This window comes from Pinus tabuliformis, chromosome 4_2, assembly GCF_031772625.1.
Source record: "Pinus tabuliformis cultivar Carrire ecotype Pingquan chromosome 4_2, CPIR1, whole genome shotgun sequence".
NCBI classification, from domain to species: Eukaryota; Viridiplantae; Streptophyta; class Pinopsida; order Pinales; family Pinaceae; genus Pinus; species Pinus tabuliformis.
The window spans coordinates 982,135,906-982,156,969 of NC_142304.1; the positions used below are offsets into that span (position 1 = coordinate 982,135,906).

The following is a 21,064-nucleotide window of genomic DNA, read 5'->3' on the forward strand; positions in this document are numbered from 1 at the left end:
CGGAGGTTGAAGATGTCGAAACTTTAGAACAATTGGAGTTTGGAAAATTTGCAATAAAGGGGGCTTTTGATATTAGGTTGGCACATGATCGTGAGAGTTCAAATAACCAAGGGTGCAGAGTGGTTAAAAAAGGAAGAATGGCCCAACAAAATACCCTAGCACCTTAAGGCTAATCGACAAGTCACAACTCTTAGTCCTATGATGAGAAATGCGGTGAGGGCTAAGAAGAAGGAGCCAAGATGAAATCAACACTTTGCAAAAATTACGATACAAAGGGGGCTCTCATATGGCATTAAGTTGATGGTCATTGGCTCAGTCATATGAGAAAGAAAATTCCAATGGAGCTAAGCACTAAGGGACTGAGGAGTATCAGAGCATTGCAATGATGTGGAATTTCTCCTATAAGATAGTACAGAGAGTTAATCAAGTCTCAAAGGGTAGCTAACAGGTTTTGTGAAAACAAATTCAACCATTCCAGATTCCAAGATAGAGGATCAACATTAATGAACCAATTTTCAGATTTGAAGGTTGAATATTTTCCAGCAGTTCCAAATTTCCTGCAATTTTCCAATGATTGTTTTTATCTTTAGTTTATTATTCAATTTTTTTCCAGAAATATAACCACAGTCAGCAATAAATTTCCTTCAAAGATTCAAGAGAACAACCGAATTTGACCAAAATTCCTATTTTCTAGTTTTGTTTAAGAGATATCTATATCTTTGTTAGATATTATTTTGTATTCAATTCCTTTTTAGAATACAAAGTTAGTTCAATAGGAAGTCTATAAATATTTGGTAATAAGACTTAGAAAGGGTTGGATTATGTATGAAGGAAACAACTCTACCTTGATATAGGTTGTGGATTGTACTCAAAGTAATCAATTTTCAAAAATACAGAAACAATTTTGTTCCAAGGTTCTTGTGTCAAACAAATGGTGATGTGTTCTCTCATGTTAAATTGTTCTCTTTTCTCAGTTTCCATATCAATTTCCATCTTGACTGTTGCAAGAAGATTAAGAGTTGAATTCACTTAAGTGTACTTAGATATGACTTGTTTTAAATAGCCCTAATGTTTTCCTCATGAGATTAAATATAGAATTCATTTAAATATGCTTTATATTTAATTGATCCTCTACTTTTTCATCTCATCCACACCATAAATATCTGAAAATCCAAGAGTTTTCCTACCCTGCCTTGTTACACTACTCTGTCAATTTGTAATTGATTACCAAAAAGTTCATGACTACGTGCCTAATGGACATTCTCAACATCTTTCAACCAAAATTTTGAAAATCTCATCTTGAACTTCAATATCTAGCCTAAAATATTGAAAGCAGAAATTAAATCATATAGAGAGAGCCCTCTCTGAAGCTGGAAGGGCTAGATCCCAGCTTTAAAAGTGGTTTGTGGTTACCTTTGTAGTTTGCTTTCCCAGCCTAGGAAAACTACAAAGTGCTAACATTCTGTTAGTGTAGCCCCCTATTATTATTGGTGTGTCCATGTATCCCCCATGTTGTTATTGTTATGGCCCATAGAACTCCACTATTGTTATTGTTGTGGGCTTACATTATTATTGATATATAGGCTTTGATTATATTCTGACCCCTTAGACCCCTATATATACCAAGGATGTCTTATCATTTGTATCATCCAAGAATTTTTCATTTATGTAATGTAAAGGAGGTCTCCCCCTTGAAGAGGATAATTTTTAATTCATAACAATCAACATCAATATTGACGCCTATGAATACTTCTTCAGGATTTTTGTTGTTCAATGCTTGATAAGGCACCCTATTTTGACTATATACAGTTGCATTAATAACTTCTCCCTAAAGAAACATTTGTAGCTTTTGATCATGGATCATGGCATGTGTAGCTTCTACAATATACTTGTTCTTTATTTCAGCCATTCCATTTTTTTTTTTCGACCAAATATTTGAACCCCATTATCATTTCAAAGGCTTCATCCTTATGCTTCAATTAATATATCGAAGCTTTTCTTGAGAAATCATCGATGAAGGTTATATAATAGAGATGGACACTAGTAGAGTGTATGGGAATAAGATCACATATGCTAGAATGAATGGGTTGTAGTATGCCATTTATCTTGTTCTTGCTACAGGGGAATGGTCCCCCTATCTTATTTCTACTAGCACATCCAGGGCATACTCCATCATGTTGGGCTTGAACATCGGGAATTCCATAGACCAATTTCTTCAATTTTGGAAGGGTTTCATAGTGTAGATGGGCCAATATTCGGTGTCATAACTCGCTTTGATGATTATTATCATGGGCCAATGTGAAAAGAGGTCTTCTAGTGTCTTTATAGAGTCCTTCAAATCTAGATCCCAATGTAAATGCATCTCTCATAGGGAATCGCACCAGCCAAGTAGGTGCTTTTCCCACCCATGATGAAGGCAACCCTCATCCCTTTGTCTTCCAAAGAAGATATAGATACCAAATTCTTCTTCAACGTTGGAAAATAAATTGCATCCTAAAGCAAAATATATTCACCATAATTCAAATTAAATTTAACAAATCCAAAGCCTTTGACGAGATGAGTGGAGTTGTCTCCTAGAATAATTTTCAAATTTGACTTCATCTCTACCAAGTTAGAGAGAAACTCCTTATACCTAGAGAAATGATGATATTCCCCACTATCAAACAACCAGTTATCACAAGTATTCAGAGGAGAGGAAATAGAAAGTGCATAAATAAGAATATATCCAAATTGATTTGCAACATTACTTTCATACTTAGTATTTCTTGACTTCTATTGAAGACGACGTTCTTCTTCACGATCACTTGGAACATCTCTTCTTCTTCTATCATTGCTTCCATTACGACCATTTCTTCGATCATATCTTCTTATTTTATTATAAACCTACTATTGTTGCTTCTAATGTTTTAGTGTGGACCATTGTTCCTTTCAGGGAAAGCTCGAGCATAATGACCTTTCTTGTGACAATTTTGAGGACGAGGCTTTCTTGAACTTAATGGACCTCCTTTTCCTTTCTTCTTATGAGCGATGAAAGCAGTGAGCTCTCCTTCTTCAACCTTTTATAACCTGCCTCTTGAGATCATTCTTGATTCTTCTTGAGTGACCTTTCCAACAATCTCATGAAATGATGGGAAGAAATTATTATTGCTTATAGTGGTAGTGAAGGTTTACCAAGTAGGAGAGATACCTCTAAGGGTTAACACCGCTAAGTCCCTGTTTGGCATAGTTTCCCCAACTCTCTGCAATTGATCCCGAAGATGAGATATCCTCATAATGTAGGATTTCACATACTCTCCTTTATTCATTTCATATATTTAAGTTGATACTTGAAGGAGATGATCTCATTGAAATTTTTGACTTCATACATGTCAACCAATTTATCATACATATCCTTAGACTTATTCAAATTTCCAACATAATCAAGTAAATGATCTTGTAAACCATCAATTATAATTTTCTTTACTTTTAACTCACCTTTCTTATATTCATTCTTGGAAGTAGCAAAAGCATTCTCCGAAGGCTCAGGTACCTTTCCTTGAATGTATTCCAAGACATCATTGTCTTCCGATATGATTTTCGACCTGATCTTCCATGCAACAAAGTTATATTGGTCACCTAGCTTCTCATTTTCCCTGAAGAAAGAGGAAGAAATATTGACTTGATTAGATATAATTATTCATTTTTTCAAAGATGATTTCTCTAGCTCTTGTCTCCTTTTTCCTTATCTTTCACCTTATCTCTAATACCATGTTAATTTTTTCCACTATCACTATGTTGTTTCAATTACTTTAGCTGAATTCAATTCTTCAATTAGCAACCTTTCAATAGAAATTAATTCTTTTCATCAATAAATAGTAACTAAATATAGAATAGTAAATGCAATGATAATAGGATACAATCAACACATTAACAAGAGACACTAGATTTGGTCAACAAGGGGAAAAACCTTTTGAAATTCTTCTTCTATTAGATTGTCATAAAATTTCTAGCAAAGAGTACAATGAGCCCATATAAAAATATCCAAAAATATCAACCAAATAATATCAAAATAAGATCCTAGCAACAATATTGATTCGAGTCTATTTGTAGTCAATTGTCAAATTGAAACCCTAGATCCCAACCTCATGGAAGGAGAGTTCTGCATGCGGTTGAGATGCTTCAAGCACATGGATGAGCTTGCGTGCTTGTGGTCATTACCAAAAATTCCTTGTGTCAACCATGCTACTGGAAACCAAAAACCCTAATCACACATGTGACATGCCAACTTTGAACCTTGTAATTTTGGACCTCTACGAACCAAATTCCACAAACCCACTTTAGACCTGTGTGGACCAATCCAAAGAAGAGAAGAACAAGATGCTTGATGGTCATGTCCAAATGAGGCTTAGGTCACTTGTATTTATAGGTTTCCAAGGGTGTCTAATTTCTTGTTAGGGCTGACCTGGCTGTTTGTGCATATGTGGACTTCACTTCAAAAATACACTTCCCCTTGTCCAAATCCAGTACTTCAAAGATCAAAATTGGTCCTCTTAGAAAGAGGAGTCTAGTCTCGTGATGGGAATTTGTCACTAAGTTGCCAAATTAACACTCTTTTAATCCAAATCTTTATCTTATGGTCATAAACGAAAGATGTCCACATATTCTCATCATCTCCTCAACATCAATGGATGGAATTTGAAATATTAAGTATCTTGTATCTCTAAATTTATGTTTACTTTTTCACATTTACCTAATACAATTATGAAATTGAAACCCTAGATCCTAATTGCATGGAGGGAGAGTTATGCATGCGGCTGAGATGCTTCAAGTACATGGATGAGCTTGCATGCTTTTGGTTATTACCAAAAATTCCCTGTGTAAAAGATGTGACTGGAAACCAAAAACCCTAATCAAACATGTGACATGCTAACTTTGAACCTTGTAATTTCGGACCTCTACAAAACAAATTCCACAAACCCACTTCAGATTTGTGTGGACCAATCCAAAGAAGAGAAGAACGGGATGCTTGATGATCATGTCCAAATGAGGTTGAGGTCACTTGTATTTATAGGTTTCCAAGGGTTTCTGATTTCTTGTTAGGGCCAACCTGGTTGTTTGTGAATATGTGGGATTCACTTCAAAAATATAGTTCCCCTTGACCAAATCCAGTACTCAAAGATAAAATTGGTCCTCTCGGAAAGAGGAGTCTAGTCTCATGATTGGAATTTGTCACTGAGTTGCCAAATTAACACTCTTTTAATCCAAATCTTTATCTTATGGTCATAAATGAAAGATGTCGACATATCCTCATCATCTCCTCAACATCAATGGATCGAATTTCAAATATTAAGCAACTTGTATCTCTAAATTTATGTTTACTTTTTCACATTTACCTAATACAATTATGAAATTGCCATGAAAAATTATTAAATAACAAATAGCATCATGTGAATACATGTTAAATTTTCACATTTTCCTAATAGAATTATGAAATTACCATGCAAACTATCACATAAGAAATGGCTTCATGTGAATACATGTTTACCTTTTCACAGTTACCCAATATAATTTTGAAATTAACATAAAAATTATCATACAACAAATGGAAAAATGTCAATAAGTGGGTTTATAAAATGAATGATTGTGCTTGAGCCATTAATTTTAAAAGGACGAAAATGAGGTCAGTGTATATTAACCACATTTACTGTTGTGGTTGTGATAATTAATAACTGTTAGTGTAACCATATAGATTAAATCACTCGTAAACACTGTTGAGAATTCAATAGGGCAGTGATTATGATTAATTCTCTTTAAGTTGATAAATGCTTGTGTTTCCTTTTTACTTATTATCTTTGTTCCTTATTATTATATGCACGAAGCATCAAATAGCTACCAAAAACAATAAGAATAGTGACACAGTATATAGGATGCAAGTCAGGGAAAAATCTCTCCTCTTGAGAGGAAAACCATTAAATCTCTTCTCTTCCCTATAGATTCTTCAATTGACGAATTCCATGACCTTACGACTAAGACTAATACCCCCCAAGACCAAGAATAAGCTCTCGAGATTATGTGCCAACTTTTATATAGCCCAAAACCCAAACAAATCTCTTCCAATAGCACTTCATCGGCCTCCTGCTACAAGATTCTCGGCCTCCGACTACAGATCTAAAATTTTGGACCTCCTACAACTGTTGTTGCCACATGTAGGAACTTTGATCTTCTTCTAGAGTCCTCTAGCCTTCTCTTTCATTTCCCTCACTCCTAGAGCTTGAGAGATACCCTTAGTGAGCCTCGCTTGACCTCTTTTCCTCCTTTTCTCCAAGATCGAACCTATAGATGGATGCCCTAGGTTAGCACAAAACCCTAGTCCTCTTTAGCATGTGAGAGACAGAAATAGCCCAAAGACAAGTCTTCTTCATTCTTCCTCTTCTTTGCTGCCTTCTCCTTCCTCTTCTTCACTAGAATGAGTGATGAGTGAGTGTTCCAAATGGAGGACATGTTCTCCTCTATATATAGGCTTCTTCAAGGGTGAATGTGGCTCTTCATTTAGGACGACTTTCCAGCTGCCAGGCTGACTTGGTCTTGGAGGGTATTCTGACACTTTTAAAGACAAAAATAATTTTCTTTACAAGTTACAATGTTCCTAGTGGGGTCTTAAACTTATGACAATGATTCTTTTGACTTCTTAACCTAGGATAAACCCCAAAAGCACCCAATGGGTGCTTTACCTATAATATAAAATAACTTGAGCATGAAACCCATGCTCCAAAATAATAATAATAATAAAATTTATTTTCATTTTATAATTTACAAGAATCAAAAATAAATTTCATACTTATGAAGACCAAACCTAGTTACACATTTTTCAACACTCCCTCTTAACTAGGGAGTTATTCATAAGAGGTACATGAACATTATCAATCTAAAGAGATCTCATAAGAAGAGTTGGATTAGTAACCCATTTTTCTAGCATCATATCAACCAACATTGTCACATATAAAGGCCTTGACTAACAACTCTATTTCTCCACAAGATCAGAGCACAATGATAGCGAGACCAATGATTTATAGACACCATCATCATTGTCTCTCAAGGTACATACTCCACTCGAGTTTTCACCGAATGTGACCTTATTTGGACTATTCTTATCTTGGATAGCTAGTCCTCAAAGAATATTGATCCATGACTACTCTTCTCTTAGATGCCTAACCATATACTCAAAGAGTATCAAATGCTAGATGGTTATCCAATCCTCCATTTTGTCTTCCCAAGTGAAGACAAGAATGATGTGCTTATCTCTCCCTCTCAACTAGGGAGGATATATCAATCAAACATAGATTGTCTCTCAAGTACAAAAGCTTCTTGTTAGGAAGAAATTTTTTCAATATGTCAGCTACCTGTTCATCAGTGGAGATGTAATGTAGCTGCAACATGCCATTTTTTACTATATCCCTAATGTAGTGATACTTGTTGTTTATATGATTTGTATTTCCATGAAATGTAGGGTCTTCAGACAAATGTGTACAACTGGTGCTGTCAAAATGTATCACTGTAGGGTCTGTCGGTCCTTCGAATAGGTTGGATAGTAGATTCCTTAACCAAACTGCTTCTCTGCGTACTTCACAGGTTGTAACATATTCAATATCAACACTACTTAAAGCAATTGTGTCTTGATTTCTACTCATCCATGAGATCATGGAGGATCCCAAACTGAAACATCCTCTTGTAGCGCTCCTTCCACCCTACTCACTGCCTCCCTAATTGGAATCTTTATATCTAACCAAGTGGACATCATTCCTCCTATCATATTTCAGGAAGTAGTGGACAATTCCTCGTAGATATCTCAGTATATGCTTTGCTACTATCCAACGATCATGTTTAGGCTCCATGTGGAATTGATTGAGAATGTTTACTGCAAAACATATGTCTGGTCGAGTATTCACCAAGTACATCAGTGAGCCTTTCAGTTGTCTATATTGGGAAGGATCCACCGGGCTCGATTTAGTGTTCCTTAGTCTCTTTAAGTTAGTGATCGTCAGAGTGGTCATAGGTTTGATGTCCATCATATAAAACCTCCTCAACATCTTGATCACATACTTCCCTTGACCTAGATAAATATCATTAGTTCCTTGCCAAACTTGTAGTCCCAATAGTAATTCATCAGCCCCAGATCCTTCATATCGAATTATGCTACTAATTGCTTCTTGCATTCTTCAATTCGACCTTCTACACTTGTCAAGAGAAGATGATTTACATACAGAAGAAAGATTTCAGGTTCTCCATCTACAAACTTGATATATAAGTTCAGATCAAAAAAACTTTTTGTAAAGCCTATTCTTTGTAGGTATGTATCCATTCTAGCATACCATGCCCTTAGTTCTTGCATGAGGCCATATAATTCTTTCTTCAATCTACAAACATATGCCTTCATGTCTTTAACTTCAAATCCCAAGGGTTTCTCTATATATACTTCCTCATCTATTGTCCCATTCAGAAACACAATCTTGACATCCATTTGATGGATGTTCCATCCCATCCATGTTTCCAGGGAGATCAATGAACATATCGATGTATACCTTATTGTCAGAGAAAATGTCTCTTCATAGTTGATGCATTCCTGTCGAGAGAAACCCCTAGCCACAAATTTTGCCTTATATTTATCAATACTTTTGTCTGCCGCATGTTTGATCTTGTAGATCCATTTGGAAGTTACCACAGGTTTGTTTTTGGGCCTTGATATGATGCCCCAAACTCCATTCTTCATTATGGATTGATACTTTTCATTCATGGCATCATTCCATTCCTAATGATTGACAAAATATTCAAAAGTGGATGGTTCAACTTCTCTTAGCTTTGTCATGTATTCAACATACCCATAATATCTCTTTGGTTTCTTTCTTTCTCTAAATGAGCCTTTCACTGCCCCATGACCTTCTACATCAAGTAGTGTATATTTCAACCAATTTGGTCTCTTTCTTGATTTGGGGAGGACCATAGGTTGAATGGGTTCACTAGGACCCTCATCTTCATGATGATTTTCATCTTGGCCCATGTTAACTTTTTCTTCAAATACTGGAAGTTTTACGTCCATGGGAAGTTCCTTCAATTTCTTGAAAGCAATACTCTCATTAAATATGACATCTCTACTTACTTGTATATGGTGTCCTTCCTTTATGTATATTATATATGCCTTAGAGGAATTGTTGTAACCAACAAATGTTCCTCTCATTCCTGATGGATCCAACTTTTTTCTTTTGTCCTTTGGTATATGAATATATATGGGACACCCAAAGATACATAGATGATCCACAGTCGGTTTCTTCCAAGTGAATACTTCATCGGGAGTCTTGTTGTCTAGATACCTGTGGGGACTTCGATTTTGAATATATACAACTATCATGGTAGCTTCTCCCCATAGGAACTTTGGTAGATCTTGATCAAGTAACATCGCCTTTACACTTTCTTCAATGGCTCGGTTTTAAATTCGTTCTGCAACCCCATTTTTCTTGAGATTATATGGGACTATCAACTTCCTTTTAATCCCAGATTCCTTATAGAATGCTATAATCTCCTTGGATGCATATTCTCCTCCATTATCAGATCTCAATATCTTGATTATTCTTTCTGTAAGGTTCTCTACTTTAGCTTTGAATTCTTGAAATTTTGTGAATACTTTGTCCTTGGTTTTCATTAAGTAAACCCAAGTTTTCTTGAATGGTCATTTGTGAATGTGACATATATAGATGGCCTCCAAGTGATTTTGGATTCATAGGGCCACACACATCGAAGTGAATGAGATCCAAGATTTCTTTTGACCGTGAAGCATTGCTTCCAAATGGTCTCTTGGTATTCTTCCCCAATGCAAACCTCTTACATACTTTGTCATGGTGTTCATTCAACTTAGATATTCCATATAATATGGTGTTTAGATATGGGAGGATCTTGAAATGAAGATGACCAAATATTCTTATGCCATAGTTCATATGGGATGATTTCAATGTGAACCAAGGCTTGAACTATAAGAGATATCAGCCTGTAAAGTCTTCCTTCTCGAATACCAATGGCTCTAGCATTTTCTATACTTGAGTCTTTACTCCATAAAACAACCTTTCCATCAATGAAGGTTACTCTAGCTCCCTTATATTCTAAATTTTAAATGAAAATTAATTTCTTATGCAAACTTGGAAGAAAGAGAATGTTGTTGAGGTGAAAATTTCTTCCATTCTCCAGCTCTATGGAATAGCTCTTGTTGTCTCCGTTTTCCACTGAATAAGAGTATTTTCCTTTTGATAGGGTATTAAATTGTTTTTTATGACCTATGATGTGCCTAGATGCACCACTATCAATTACCCAAATGTTTTCATCTTGGAATGTGCCAATGAATGCCAAGAAGAGACCTTCATCTTTTTCCTTGATTACTTCCTCCTTTGAAGAGAATAAGAGACTCCATTGTTCCATGATTCCTTTATTGAATTAGCTTGCTATCTTTGAACACTTCTTGATGAACTTATTCAACGTAGAGGAGATCTTCATGATGCCCTTAGTCAACCTAGCTCTGATCCCATGTTGAGAATTCAATAGGGCAATGATTATGATTAATTCTCTTTAAATTGATAATTGTTTGTGTTTCCTTTTTACTTGTTAACATTATTCTTTATTATTATATGTGTGAAGCATCAAACAACTACTAAAAATAATAAGAATAGTGACACAATATATAGGCTACAAGCTAGGGCTAACACCTCTCCTCCTGAGAGAAAAACCATTAAATCTCTTATCTTCCTTATAGATTCTTCAATTGACAAATTCCATGACCTTACGACTGAGACCAATACCCTCCAAGACCAAGACCAAGACATAGACTAAGACCAAGCTCTTGAGATGATGTTCCAACTTCAATCTAGCCAGACCTAGTCAAATCTCTTCCAGTAACACTTCCTCGACCTCCTGTTGCAAGATTCTTGGCCTCCCATTGTAGATATGAAATTTTAGACCTCCTGCAACTGTTGTTGCCATGTGGGAACTTTGATCTTCTTCCAGAGCCCTCTTCTAGCCTTAGTTTGCCTTTCCCTCACTCCTGAAGCTTGTATTAGAGCAAATTTCAGCCTAAAAGTGGCCTCCTAAGGAAAAATAATAAAATAATAGTTAAAATGATAAAATAAGAGATATGAATTTTCGAGGGAAAATAAGAAAACAATTTTTTTTTAATTATATTTTTGGTTTATCTCCTTATTGGTTTACTCAAATTTCAAGTGTAGACACTCGTTGGATACATAATTAAATTCCACATCTAACGAGTACCCATTATGCATACTTTTGAGAAGACCCACAATGATAAAAATTGAAGATACATGAAAAGTCATGTTGAACATGCTTTTTTAATGTATGTTCCATTTTTATCAATTTGGGTATAATCAAAAGTATGCATAATGGGTACTAATTAGATGTTGATTTTAATTCCGCATCCAACGAGTGCCTACACTTGAAATTTGAGTAAAGCCATAAGGAGATAAGCCAAAAATACAATTTAAAAAAGTAGTTTTTCTTCCTTTCCCTTCAAAATATTTGCATGCACCTATTTTTAAATTTAAAGGATTTTGATTGTTTTACATTTTATGACATGGAAATTACATAAAAATTTCATGGGCACTTTTAGGCTAAAATTTCCACTAATGAGAGAGACCCTTGGTGACCATCGCTTGACCTCTTTGCCTCCTTTTCTCCAAGATCAAACTTGTAGATGGATACCCTAGGTCAATGCAAAAACTGTAGTACTCTTTAGCACATGAGAGAGAGAAATAGCCCAAAAACAAATATTCTTTGTCCTTCCTTTTCTTCGTTTCCTTCTCCTTCCTCTTCTTCACAAGAATGAGTGATGAGTGAGTGTTCCAAATGAAGGATGAGCTCTCCTCTATATAAAGGCTTCTTCAAGGGTGGACGTGGCTCTTCATTTAGGTTGACTTTCCAGCTTCCAGGCTGACTTGGTCTTGGAGGGTATTCAGACACTTTTAAAGACAAAAATAATATTCTTTACAAGTTACAATGTGCCTAGTACCTGTACCTGTACCTGTAAATCCCCCTCCAATATCATCATGGGTTTTCTTGGATTACCCATAACCATGCTCTGGGTTTTATCGGATCACCCTCAACCATGACTTGAAGGGCTCTAAGCCATCAAGGCTCAACTCAGCCACAAAGGCTCAACAAAGCCACGAAGGCTCACCACAACCACTCTAGGCCACAAATCTGCCACTAAGGCACTCCAACCACTTTGGGCCACAAACCTGCCACTAGGGCACTCCAGCCACTATGGGCTACAAACCTGCCACTAGGGTACTCCAGCTACTAAGGCTCACCAAAGACCTGACTTAACCAAGCCAAGGGTTCTCTCGGCTAACCCTAAACCATGCCAACAGGAATATTTGTCCCACTTCACTCTTACATGTGGTTTCTGGCTTACCAAAAATCGACACTACAAATACAAAGTGGTTTTTAGATTACCACGAACTGTATGGGGATAGACATGCCTTACAAGGCTTACATTTCACACTCCATCTCTTGGAGTTACTAGGTACATACTTTACAACGACCACTACAAACATCCTAGACTTTCTTACTAACATATGTGACATATACAATGAGTATGACTTATTTAAAAACACAATATTTTATCTTGTTTGTCCATCTTCTGTTGCTTCACCCAACTAATATCCACTGCTACTGTCACACTTCACCAATTTCTTCTAGAAAAAACATATCCAATCTTGGTGTCTTCCTCTTGAATCTTTCCAACTTCAATTTTCCATTGTTAGAGTGATCAATTCTAACAAAATAGCATTTACATGTTAATTTGATCAAGCTCAACATGTCTCAGTTATAAAACCCAAAAAAAATCAAGAAAAAAAATTCATTTTACCAAGCAAATACTAATTTGGGGGATAGTATAAGTTTTAGATTTTCCCCAGCAACCGTCTTTATGCGTTTGATAGAATCCAACTTTTTACAAACCAGCAAACATGTTGTAATGAATATCAGAGGTGCAAACATTAATATGAAGAACAGAAAGTCCATTAATCTAGACAACCATTATTGCCGAAGAGAATGAGGCTTCCTTTCTACCACCATTCTCAATTACTTTGAAAAAAAATGAATGCTCTCCTAATCCTGCAGTTGTTGCCTTATTCATGAACTCACATCAAATCCTCCTCTGATCAACATTGCCTCCTTTGATACAGACGACCCAGACATCATAACCCTCCATGGTCGAGAATAGGAAAACCCACAGCCACGTGAATCCCTCGTATTCTTCCATCATGTTAGCAAGATTGCCGTCACAGAGAAAAAACATAAGTGAAATGCCAAGTCAGTGTCTAAGTTGGACGGAGGTGAAATAAATGGAATGTCAGTGTCAGACCAGAGTCTGAGAAAGCCGCTGTCAGAAATGGATGGACAAGCAAATAGTGTTTAGCATGGACAAACTCAACACTACACACGACATGCTGGGCATTCTGTCCAAGTTTGATTCCCGCTTCTCCCTCAAGATTCGCCACTTACAAGCCCACCTGGAGGAACACTTTTCATCCGCCAAGGAATTGATGTCCCTTTTGGGCACCTCCCACTGCCAATTTGCGATATTATTTGTAGGTCGTCGACGAAATTCACTCCCTCATGGCCAATGCCAACATCCTCAATGATATGGTCGAGCACGCCCAGAGCCTCAATATGGTGAACAAAGATCGTATGGTAGAAGAATTGCAGCATGCTCTGCATCGACACAACATGCTCCCGTCAATTTCTTGATCGCACCGGTGTCGATCTGTTTCGTGGTTGCTATTCGAATCGATACCACCGTGACTCACAGCAACTCGAAGTTTCAATGCATCTTTCACGGACCTCCTATCTATAGGGTTGGTGAGAAATCTGAAATTCTACAATTGAGGACCAGAATGACTGTAAGGAACTGAAAGGATCAGAACGCCCCTTGGAAACCCGTATTTGGAACCCTCGTCTGCCATAGGCAGATCTGAGTTTTACTGTCCATCTTGTGCGCGCAGATTCTCGCCTTGGAGCAGTCCGGATCATAGGACTTCTTGTATTGGAGTGCAATTTTAAAGGTTTTGATCGGCCATAATTCTACCTCTTCAGGATTTGAGCACGCATCCACCAACTCATGTGCTCCAGCTGCTCTTCAATCGCACCAACCAATCCTAATCTATCCACGCACCAGCAGATCAGCAACCCTTACCACACTCGCTTCAACATGAACTCAACAATACGTATGAGTCTTCCACACGGGTCTTCAATCCACAACATGACAGTCCCTCCACTGTTTCAGCGCTCTTGGCCTTGTCTAACAGAGATCCATGCTTTCTCTCAGCCCCCTCTAGCACTAGGCCTCGTCTGCGCCAGGTTCGTTTGGCTTATATGGACAAAAAGAAATAACAAAGGTATATACTCCCTATTTCCTATTTCCCTTAGCCAGGAGGGTCCAGGGCCTCAAGGCTTTGATACCATGATAAAATTCTACAAAGGAATCTATATTTCATTAATCAGATATGCAATTACATATATACAGGAGTATTGTCTCAAGATAGGAAAACTATCTTGGACATACAATGTGTTGGTTGAGAGAATATCTCAACCACACACCAAACTAGGGAAACCACTCCTATAGAATAGGAACAAACTCTTTACATAGAAAGTCACAACTGAGACAAGTAGGAATTAATATTCCAACAGTTTTTTCACTTTCTTAATCAATAATCAATTCAGATGCTTTGAAAATGAGACTTTAATTCGTTCATTGCCATCACTTTGAAGTTTTATAATATATTATTTTATAATATTTAGTGTCATTAAGTTATAATATTTATGTTGATAAATATTTAATTATATTAAAATTTATTTTATTTGAATTTATAAATTATAGGAATCATTTTCCTTTTTGCTAACTTGATGTGTCTCTCTTTTGTTAATGTGGTTGAACATGGTAAAACTTTTCATTCTTAATTTTGCTCAGATGGAAAGATTAACCTCATTTTCTACATTGGTGGAGCATGGAATAAGCTTTTGAAATTATTTGCCTCTTCTTCTAATGTGGTGTGGCAGGGAATAGCCTTTCATTCTCACTCTACTTGCTTCTCTTGCTAGCGTGGCGTAACATGGAATATCCTTCCAAATATTATTCCTGTTGCGATGGAATGATTGGCCTCTTTTTCTAGCTAGTTGTACCAACTAATAATCTCTTCATTCCTTTTTTTACTTGGAGTTGCTACAAAATCAGAGAGGACACTAATATCGTGCAATAATTATTCTACGAGGGTCAAAGGAAGCATGGCATAAGAAGTTGTTGTTAGCGTGCTTATAGGCAAATTTATTCCTATGGTCGTAGACAAACTCTCCCAACATTTATCACTGATTGTTAATTTCAGAAAGGATTTTGAATTTTTTAGTGAGCAACTTCTTTCCATTAAATGTCTTTTGATGGATGCCGGAGAGAAAAAGAACTCCAGTTTAGTGGCCAATTGGCTTAAGAGTCTTGAGGATTTTGTTGCTGATGCTGAGTACCTACTAGAGGAATGTGGAGCAGCTGATAACATCTTTGCCAAACTGAAATTACGGCGAAATATGGGCCACAAAATTAGGGAATTAAAAGAACGACTCAAGCAGATCCATTTGGTCAATACTGAAAATCTCAAATTGTGAAGTGAACAAAGTTCCTTCTACAAATTAATTACTCCAGAAGACTTGGAATATGAAATTATCCTTTGAGGATATAAATATTATATTAAAATATATGAATAAGAATAAGAATGATTTACAAATAAGAACGAGAGGCTTGCTTATATATCAGGCAAGTGTCTCTTCATGAAGAGTCATGTCTCATTTAGACATGCCTCTTCAACCTAATTACTACTTAACTAACTACTATTTATGATTATTATCATTTACATTATATTTATATTATTTATATATTTTATTCGTTACATTGCGTCCTTCCTCAAATAGCTTTGTCCTCAAAGCTTGTCGATGAAAAAGGCTTGATCTCTTTTTCTGCTTCGAAAGTCTTTCTCTCTCGGAATAGTCATCCTCGTCAATATAAGCTGATATGATCTTCTAAGTGACAAACAAAATTGTCGCACTGAAAGGGATCATACCATCCCAGATTAATCTTCTATATAGTATTGTGGTCACTGGAATTTTGTAACGACTTGTTAGCATAAGACTAGATTGAGGTTACATCACTATTATATGGAACATCAATTTGTTGTTTCTGGTCTGAATGGTATTGATACGTAGCATGGTTGATTCGTCTGTTCTCATGATTCGGATGCCAATATGGAACTTTTTTGGTTTGATTTCTCCTTACTGGGCATGTGCCATTTTTTATATTTTCTTATGGCAAAGATGTCGTTGAGATGGTTATGGAACATTCACTTGGGATGTTCATTGTCTGAACTGCAACATCTACGTGTGTCGTTTCTTCAACTGCCTTGTCTTCTTGAGTTGTCATATTCAGTGGATCGGTATTTGTTGTTTTGTCATCAACTTGAATTCCTACATTTGATGTTTCCTTCTTGATAAGTTGTTGTACCTAGTTTTCTAATGACTTCTTATCCTTTTTAAGTTTCTTAATTTGTGTCAGCAATTTTTCACTATGGTTTTTAAGTCGGGAAACTTCTTCATTTTTATCAACAGTGATTTTATTAATTTCGTTTTGCATATTTTGTAATACTTTTTTACCTTCTTGAGAAATCACTCTTGAAATATTTGAGATATCTTCTGGCGTTACTAAGTTTGGTTCCAGTGTAAAATCTTGGAGCGTTATTTTCTTCTTTTTGTAAGAAAATGTCAAAAACATTTCTTTTGTATTTAGAATAAAGGAACCTAGAGTTTCCATCCATGGTGATCCCAAAACAATGTCACTATCATTAGAATATAAGGTTTTCACAGTGAATTGTGAGGTAAAAGTGTAATCTCCAATACTTAAGTGTAGATTGCTTATGTCATATTGTTTGCCAAAAATATTTGTTTCAACTATATTTGATTCAGGAATCACCAATTGGTTAGCACATTTAGGACTAACATAATTACTTCTTTCAGCAGGACAGATAGAGATTATGATGTCTCTTCCTGCGAGTGATCCTTTGATTTGAAATAGTGTGTAAACACATGTACTATAGGTTTCAGGAAACCTTTCATTACTAGTCTCCATTTTTGCCTTGATGTTTTTACGTAAACAATATGTCAACTGGAGCTATTTTTATTATAAAATATCACTTATTTCTTCTATATATATTTTTCAAATATTCTCCTTTAATGTGGATTGTTAAAACTTGAATACCCTTTTATTAAAAATATACTCCTTTATATTGTTGCCCTATATATGTATGTATTTCTTTATATTAAAACCCCTTTTCAAAATAACTTTATTATCTTATAATAATAATAGTTTCACTTCCTTTTTTAAATAATAAATTGGTCCCTTTTTTATATACTTAATTACTCCCTTGATAACTTTTAATGTCACCCCACTTAATATAAAAGTCACACTTAATATAAACTTTTATGATGTCACCACACTTAATAAATATAAAGGTCACGTCTTTTCATATGACACGGTCACGATGTTCACAATACTTTTTAAGTAAAAAGTAATATTTACCTTTCACGTAAGAGCTTTTGTATCCCTGTTTTTTCTTTAACTTTTAAAATACCATGGGCTATTACCATGGGTTGTTTTTAAAACCACGGGCTTCTCCACGTAAAAAGTTTTAAATATACTTGGTATGAGATTTTGTATCCGTTTTGTTTTTTCTTTTACTTTTTTTTCTTCTTCTTCTTCTTTTATTTTATTTACTTATATTTTTCTTTTTTTTGGTTTTTTTTTTTATGGCCAAAGGCATAGAAAAACGGAGAAAAGGAGAAACTCCCAAATTCTGAGCAAAATGCATCAATTGTATGGCAGCAAGGTTGACGAATTTCGATAGCCAAGGACTTGGATTGAAGAACAAGCTCTGTGCACCGGTTAAGCAACCTAGAGGACCAAACTGCTCTGATACCAAATGAAGCGAACAAAGTTCCTTCTACAAATTAATTACTCAAGAAAACTTGGAATATGAAATTATCCATTGAGGATATAAATATTATATTAAAATATATGAATAAGAATAAGAATGATTTACAAATAAGAACGAGAGGCTTGCTTATATATCAGGGAAGTGTCCCTTCATGAAAAGTCATGTCTCATTTAGACATGCCTCTTCAACCTAATTACTGCTTAACTAATTATTATTTATGATTATTATCATTTATATTATATTTATATTATTTATATATTTTATTCGTTACAAATTGCTTGCTTCTGCTTTAGATGTGAATGCTCATGGTCAGGTAAGGCATGCAAATAGTTTTATAGAAATGCCGCAAAGAACATATGCTCATCCTCAAGAATCACAGATTGTGGGCATGGACGGCGATATTTAAGTGATTACTGAATGGATATTGAAGGAAGACAACCCTCGAGTCATTGTCGTTGTGGGCACGGGAGGGCAGGGCAAAACTCTTCTGCTCCAACATGTTTTCAACAGCGAAGTGGTCCATAAACGCTTCGACTGTCAGGTTTGGTTAGAGTTTCTCAGTTACAGAACTTCTCCGTGATATGGTGAAGCAATTTGAGCGAAATGAGAGAGCCAAGCACTTCGAAGGAAACGATTAAAGTTTGGCCAACCGGAAAAATTATAAGAAAGGGGCCAACTAGCTAAATGATAAGATGTTGACAAACCTAAGCAAGGAGGAGCTTAGAGAGAAGATTGACAGATTTTTAGATTAAAAAAGTTGTTTATTTGTTGTTGATGACGTGTGGGACAAATATTCTTGGCAGGACATTGATTTGCCATCTAGAACCAAAGATAAGGTTGTGGTGACAACCCACCATGAAAATGTCGCAAAGTACTTGTGGGCTGAAGATAAAATTCTCCACAAAAGTAGTTTATCAGAAGAAGACAGTTGGCGCTTATTCTGCGTCCATGCTTTCCCAGATGATCCACACCAATGTCCCAAGGCAGGGGAGAGGATAGCCTGCGAAATTGTAAAAAAATGCGGCGGACTGCCCCTTGCCATAAAAACAATAGGAGCTCATATGGCACATTTGGCAAGTGATATTCCTAATAAATGGGAAGATACCCTTCTTCATCTAAATAAAACACGTGGCATGAGTGACCGCGTTATGCCGTCATTGAAGTTCAGCCACGAGGCTTTTCCTCATCATCTAAAGCCTTGTTTTCTTTACTGCTCTGTTTATCCTAAGAATACTGAAGTAGAGTCTGATTGCTCAGGGATTTGTTTTTGTACAATTACAAGAAGCATATGATGTAGGTTGCTCCTACATGGAAGAACTTATTGATCGATCCCTGATCGAAGTTTCAGAGGTTGATTGGAATGGGCGAGTAAACAGTTACAAAATGCACAACTTGCTGCATGATTTAGCTGTTGACGAGAAAAGTAAATGTTTGATAAAACCCAGAGGACAATTGGAAAGCATGCCAGCCGAAGAGTGCCGAGGATTGCGTAGAATTTCATTGATGAAAAATGAGATATCTACAATAAAAAGGGGCATCTAGTGTCCACAGCTCCAAAGTCTATTGCTATATGATAATGGCCCTCTTACATCAATCTCCCCTAGTTTTTTTTGACAATATGAGATATCTGTGTGTGTTAGATTTAAGTAGAACTTCCATCACAGCATCGCCCAATTCTGTTGGGAATTTAAAGCTTTTAAAGTATCTGAACTTATCTGGGACAAATATTAGCAAATTGCCCAAATCCTTGAGTGGTCTCCTGCAGCTCCAGTTTCTGGATCTTAATGATACTTTGTAGAAAAGCTGCATCAAGCGATAGAGAAGCAAAAACATATTGTACATTTGAATTTAGTGGGGAATTTTAAATATTGCCTTGTGGGTATATCTAAGCTCCTCTATCTACAAACATTGAATGATCTCACTTTCACTTTTCGAATGTCACGCAGTGCCAGTGCCCGTGCCAATCAATTGAGGGATCTCAAAGGATTGACCCATCTCAGACACCTATCAATATTCTTTATATTTAATAATGTCTTTACATCAAATAGTGATGATGTTACACTTGAGGACGAGGGGACTTTTCGGGGCATGACAAAGATGCGGACCCTCTCTGTTCAATCTACTAGTGGTACAACCCTTCGTCTTCCAAAGGACATGGAGGTCATGCAACGCCTTGAAATAGTTCATCTTACAGATTGCGTGGTTCCTAGGTGGAGTTTTCAGCTTCAGAATCTCATGGAGCTATCATTATCTGGGCCAGCAAATAACTCCAGTGCAGATTTTAGAGGGTCAGAAAATATTGCCAATCTAAAAAAGCTACACTTGCACTGGAATTGGAATCCAGACTTCAATGAATTTCCAAATGAGTTTGGGGAAGCAGGGGCATTTACCAAACTGGAAGAGCTGCTCATAGAAGATTTTATGTTATGGAGAAGCATTCCCTCGTTCCAAGAGGATGCAATGCCGAAATTGAAGTGTTTGAGAATCTTGCAGTGTTTAATAATGAAACTGAGAAATCTTAAAGAAGTAGAAGTACAGATGCAGGTCGATGATTTGGAGGGCTTCGAGTACACATGCAGGTCGATGATTTGGACCGCGGAATTAAGATCACAGTGGAAGTGGTGTGAAACGTGGAGGATATGAATGATAGTTAGAGATAAGATTACTTAGTCATAAATATTGCTTTTTTTAAAGGAGCCTATTGTACAAAGACAAACATTAAACATACTTTATTTTGAAACCATTTTCCATTTCCAAGAGACAAGGAAGAGTGAAGACTTCATATAATAAATTATTGTGGGTCTCTATACACAGCGTGGGTGTATATAAATGCCTGCTAAGTTCCTGTCGTTGTTAAATCCTTTACAATTTCAAGGTATTTAACGTCTTCACATTTTTATAGAAATATCATTGTCATATAAAGGCGTTTGCAGTGAGTTTAAAGGGCTTTCATTTAAAATCGTTTAAGGGAGATGTGGAATTTTTTAATTTTAAATGTAATT

The 21,064-nt window shown here is 36.1% G+C and overlaps 1 protein-coding gene and 1 pseudogene across 1 annotated transcript; both read left to right on the plus strand.

The window, feature by feature from the left end:
* Nucleotides 1-19,860, plus strand: part of LOC149172963 (putative disease resistance protein RGA3) — a 30,815-nt pseudogene extending 10,955 nt beyond the window's left edge.
* A 137-nt stretch (nt 19,861-19,997) lies between these two features.
* LOC149172964 (uncharacterized) lies at nt 19,998-20,705 on the plus strand. Its single transcript, XM_089426520.1, has one exon. The coding sequence runs from the start codon at nt 19,998-20,000 to the stop codon at nt 20,703-20,705; it is 708 nt and encodes a 235-aa protein (XP_089282646.1).
* Nucleotides 20,706-21,064: the final 359 nt, after the last annotated feature.

Excerpts from the sequence above, each read along its gene's own strand:
- LOC149172964 (XM_089426520.1), top strand. The coding sequence starts at position 19,998 with ATGTCACGCAGTGCCAGTGCCCGTGCCAATCAATTGAGGGATCTCAAA.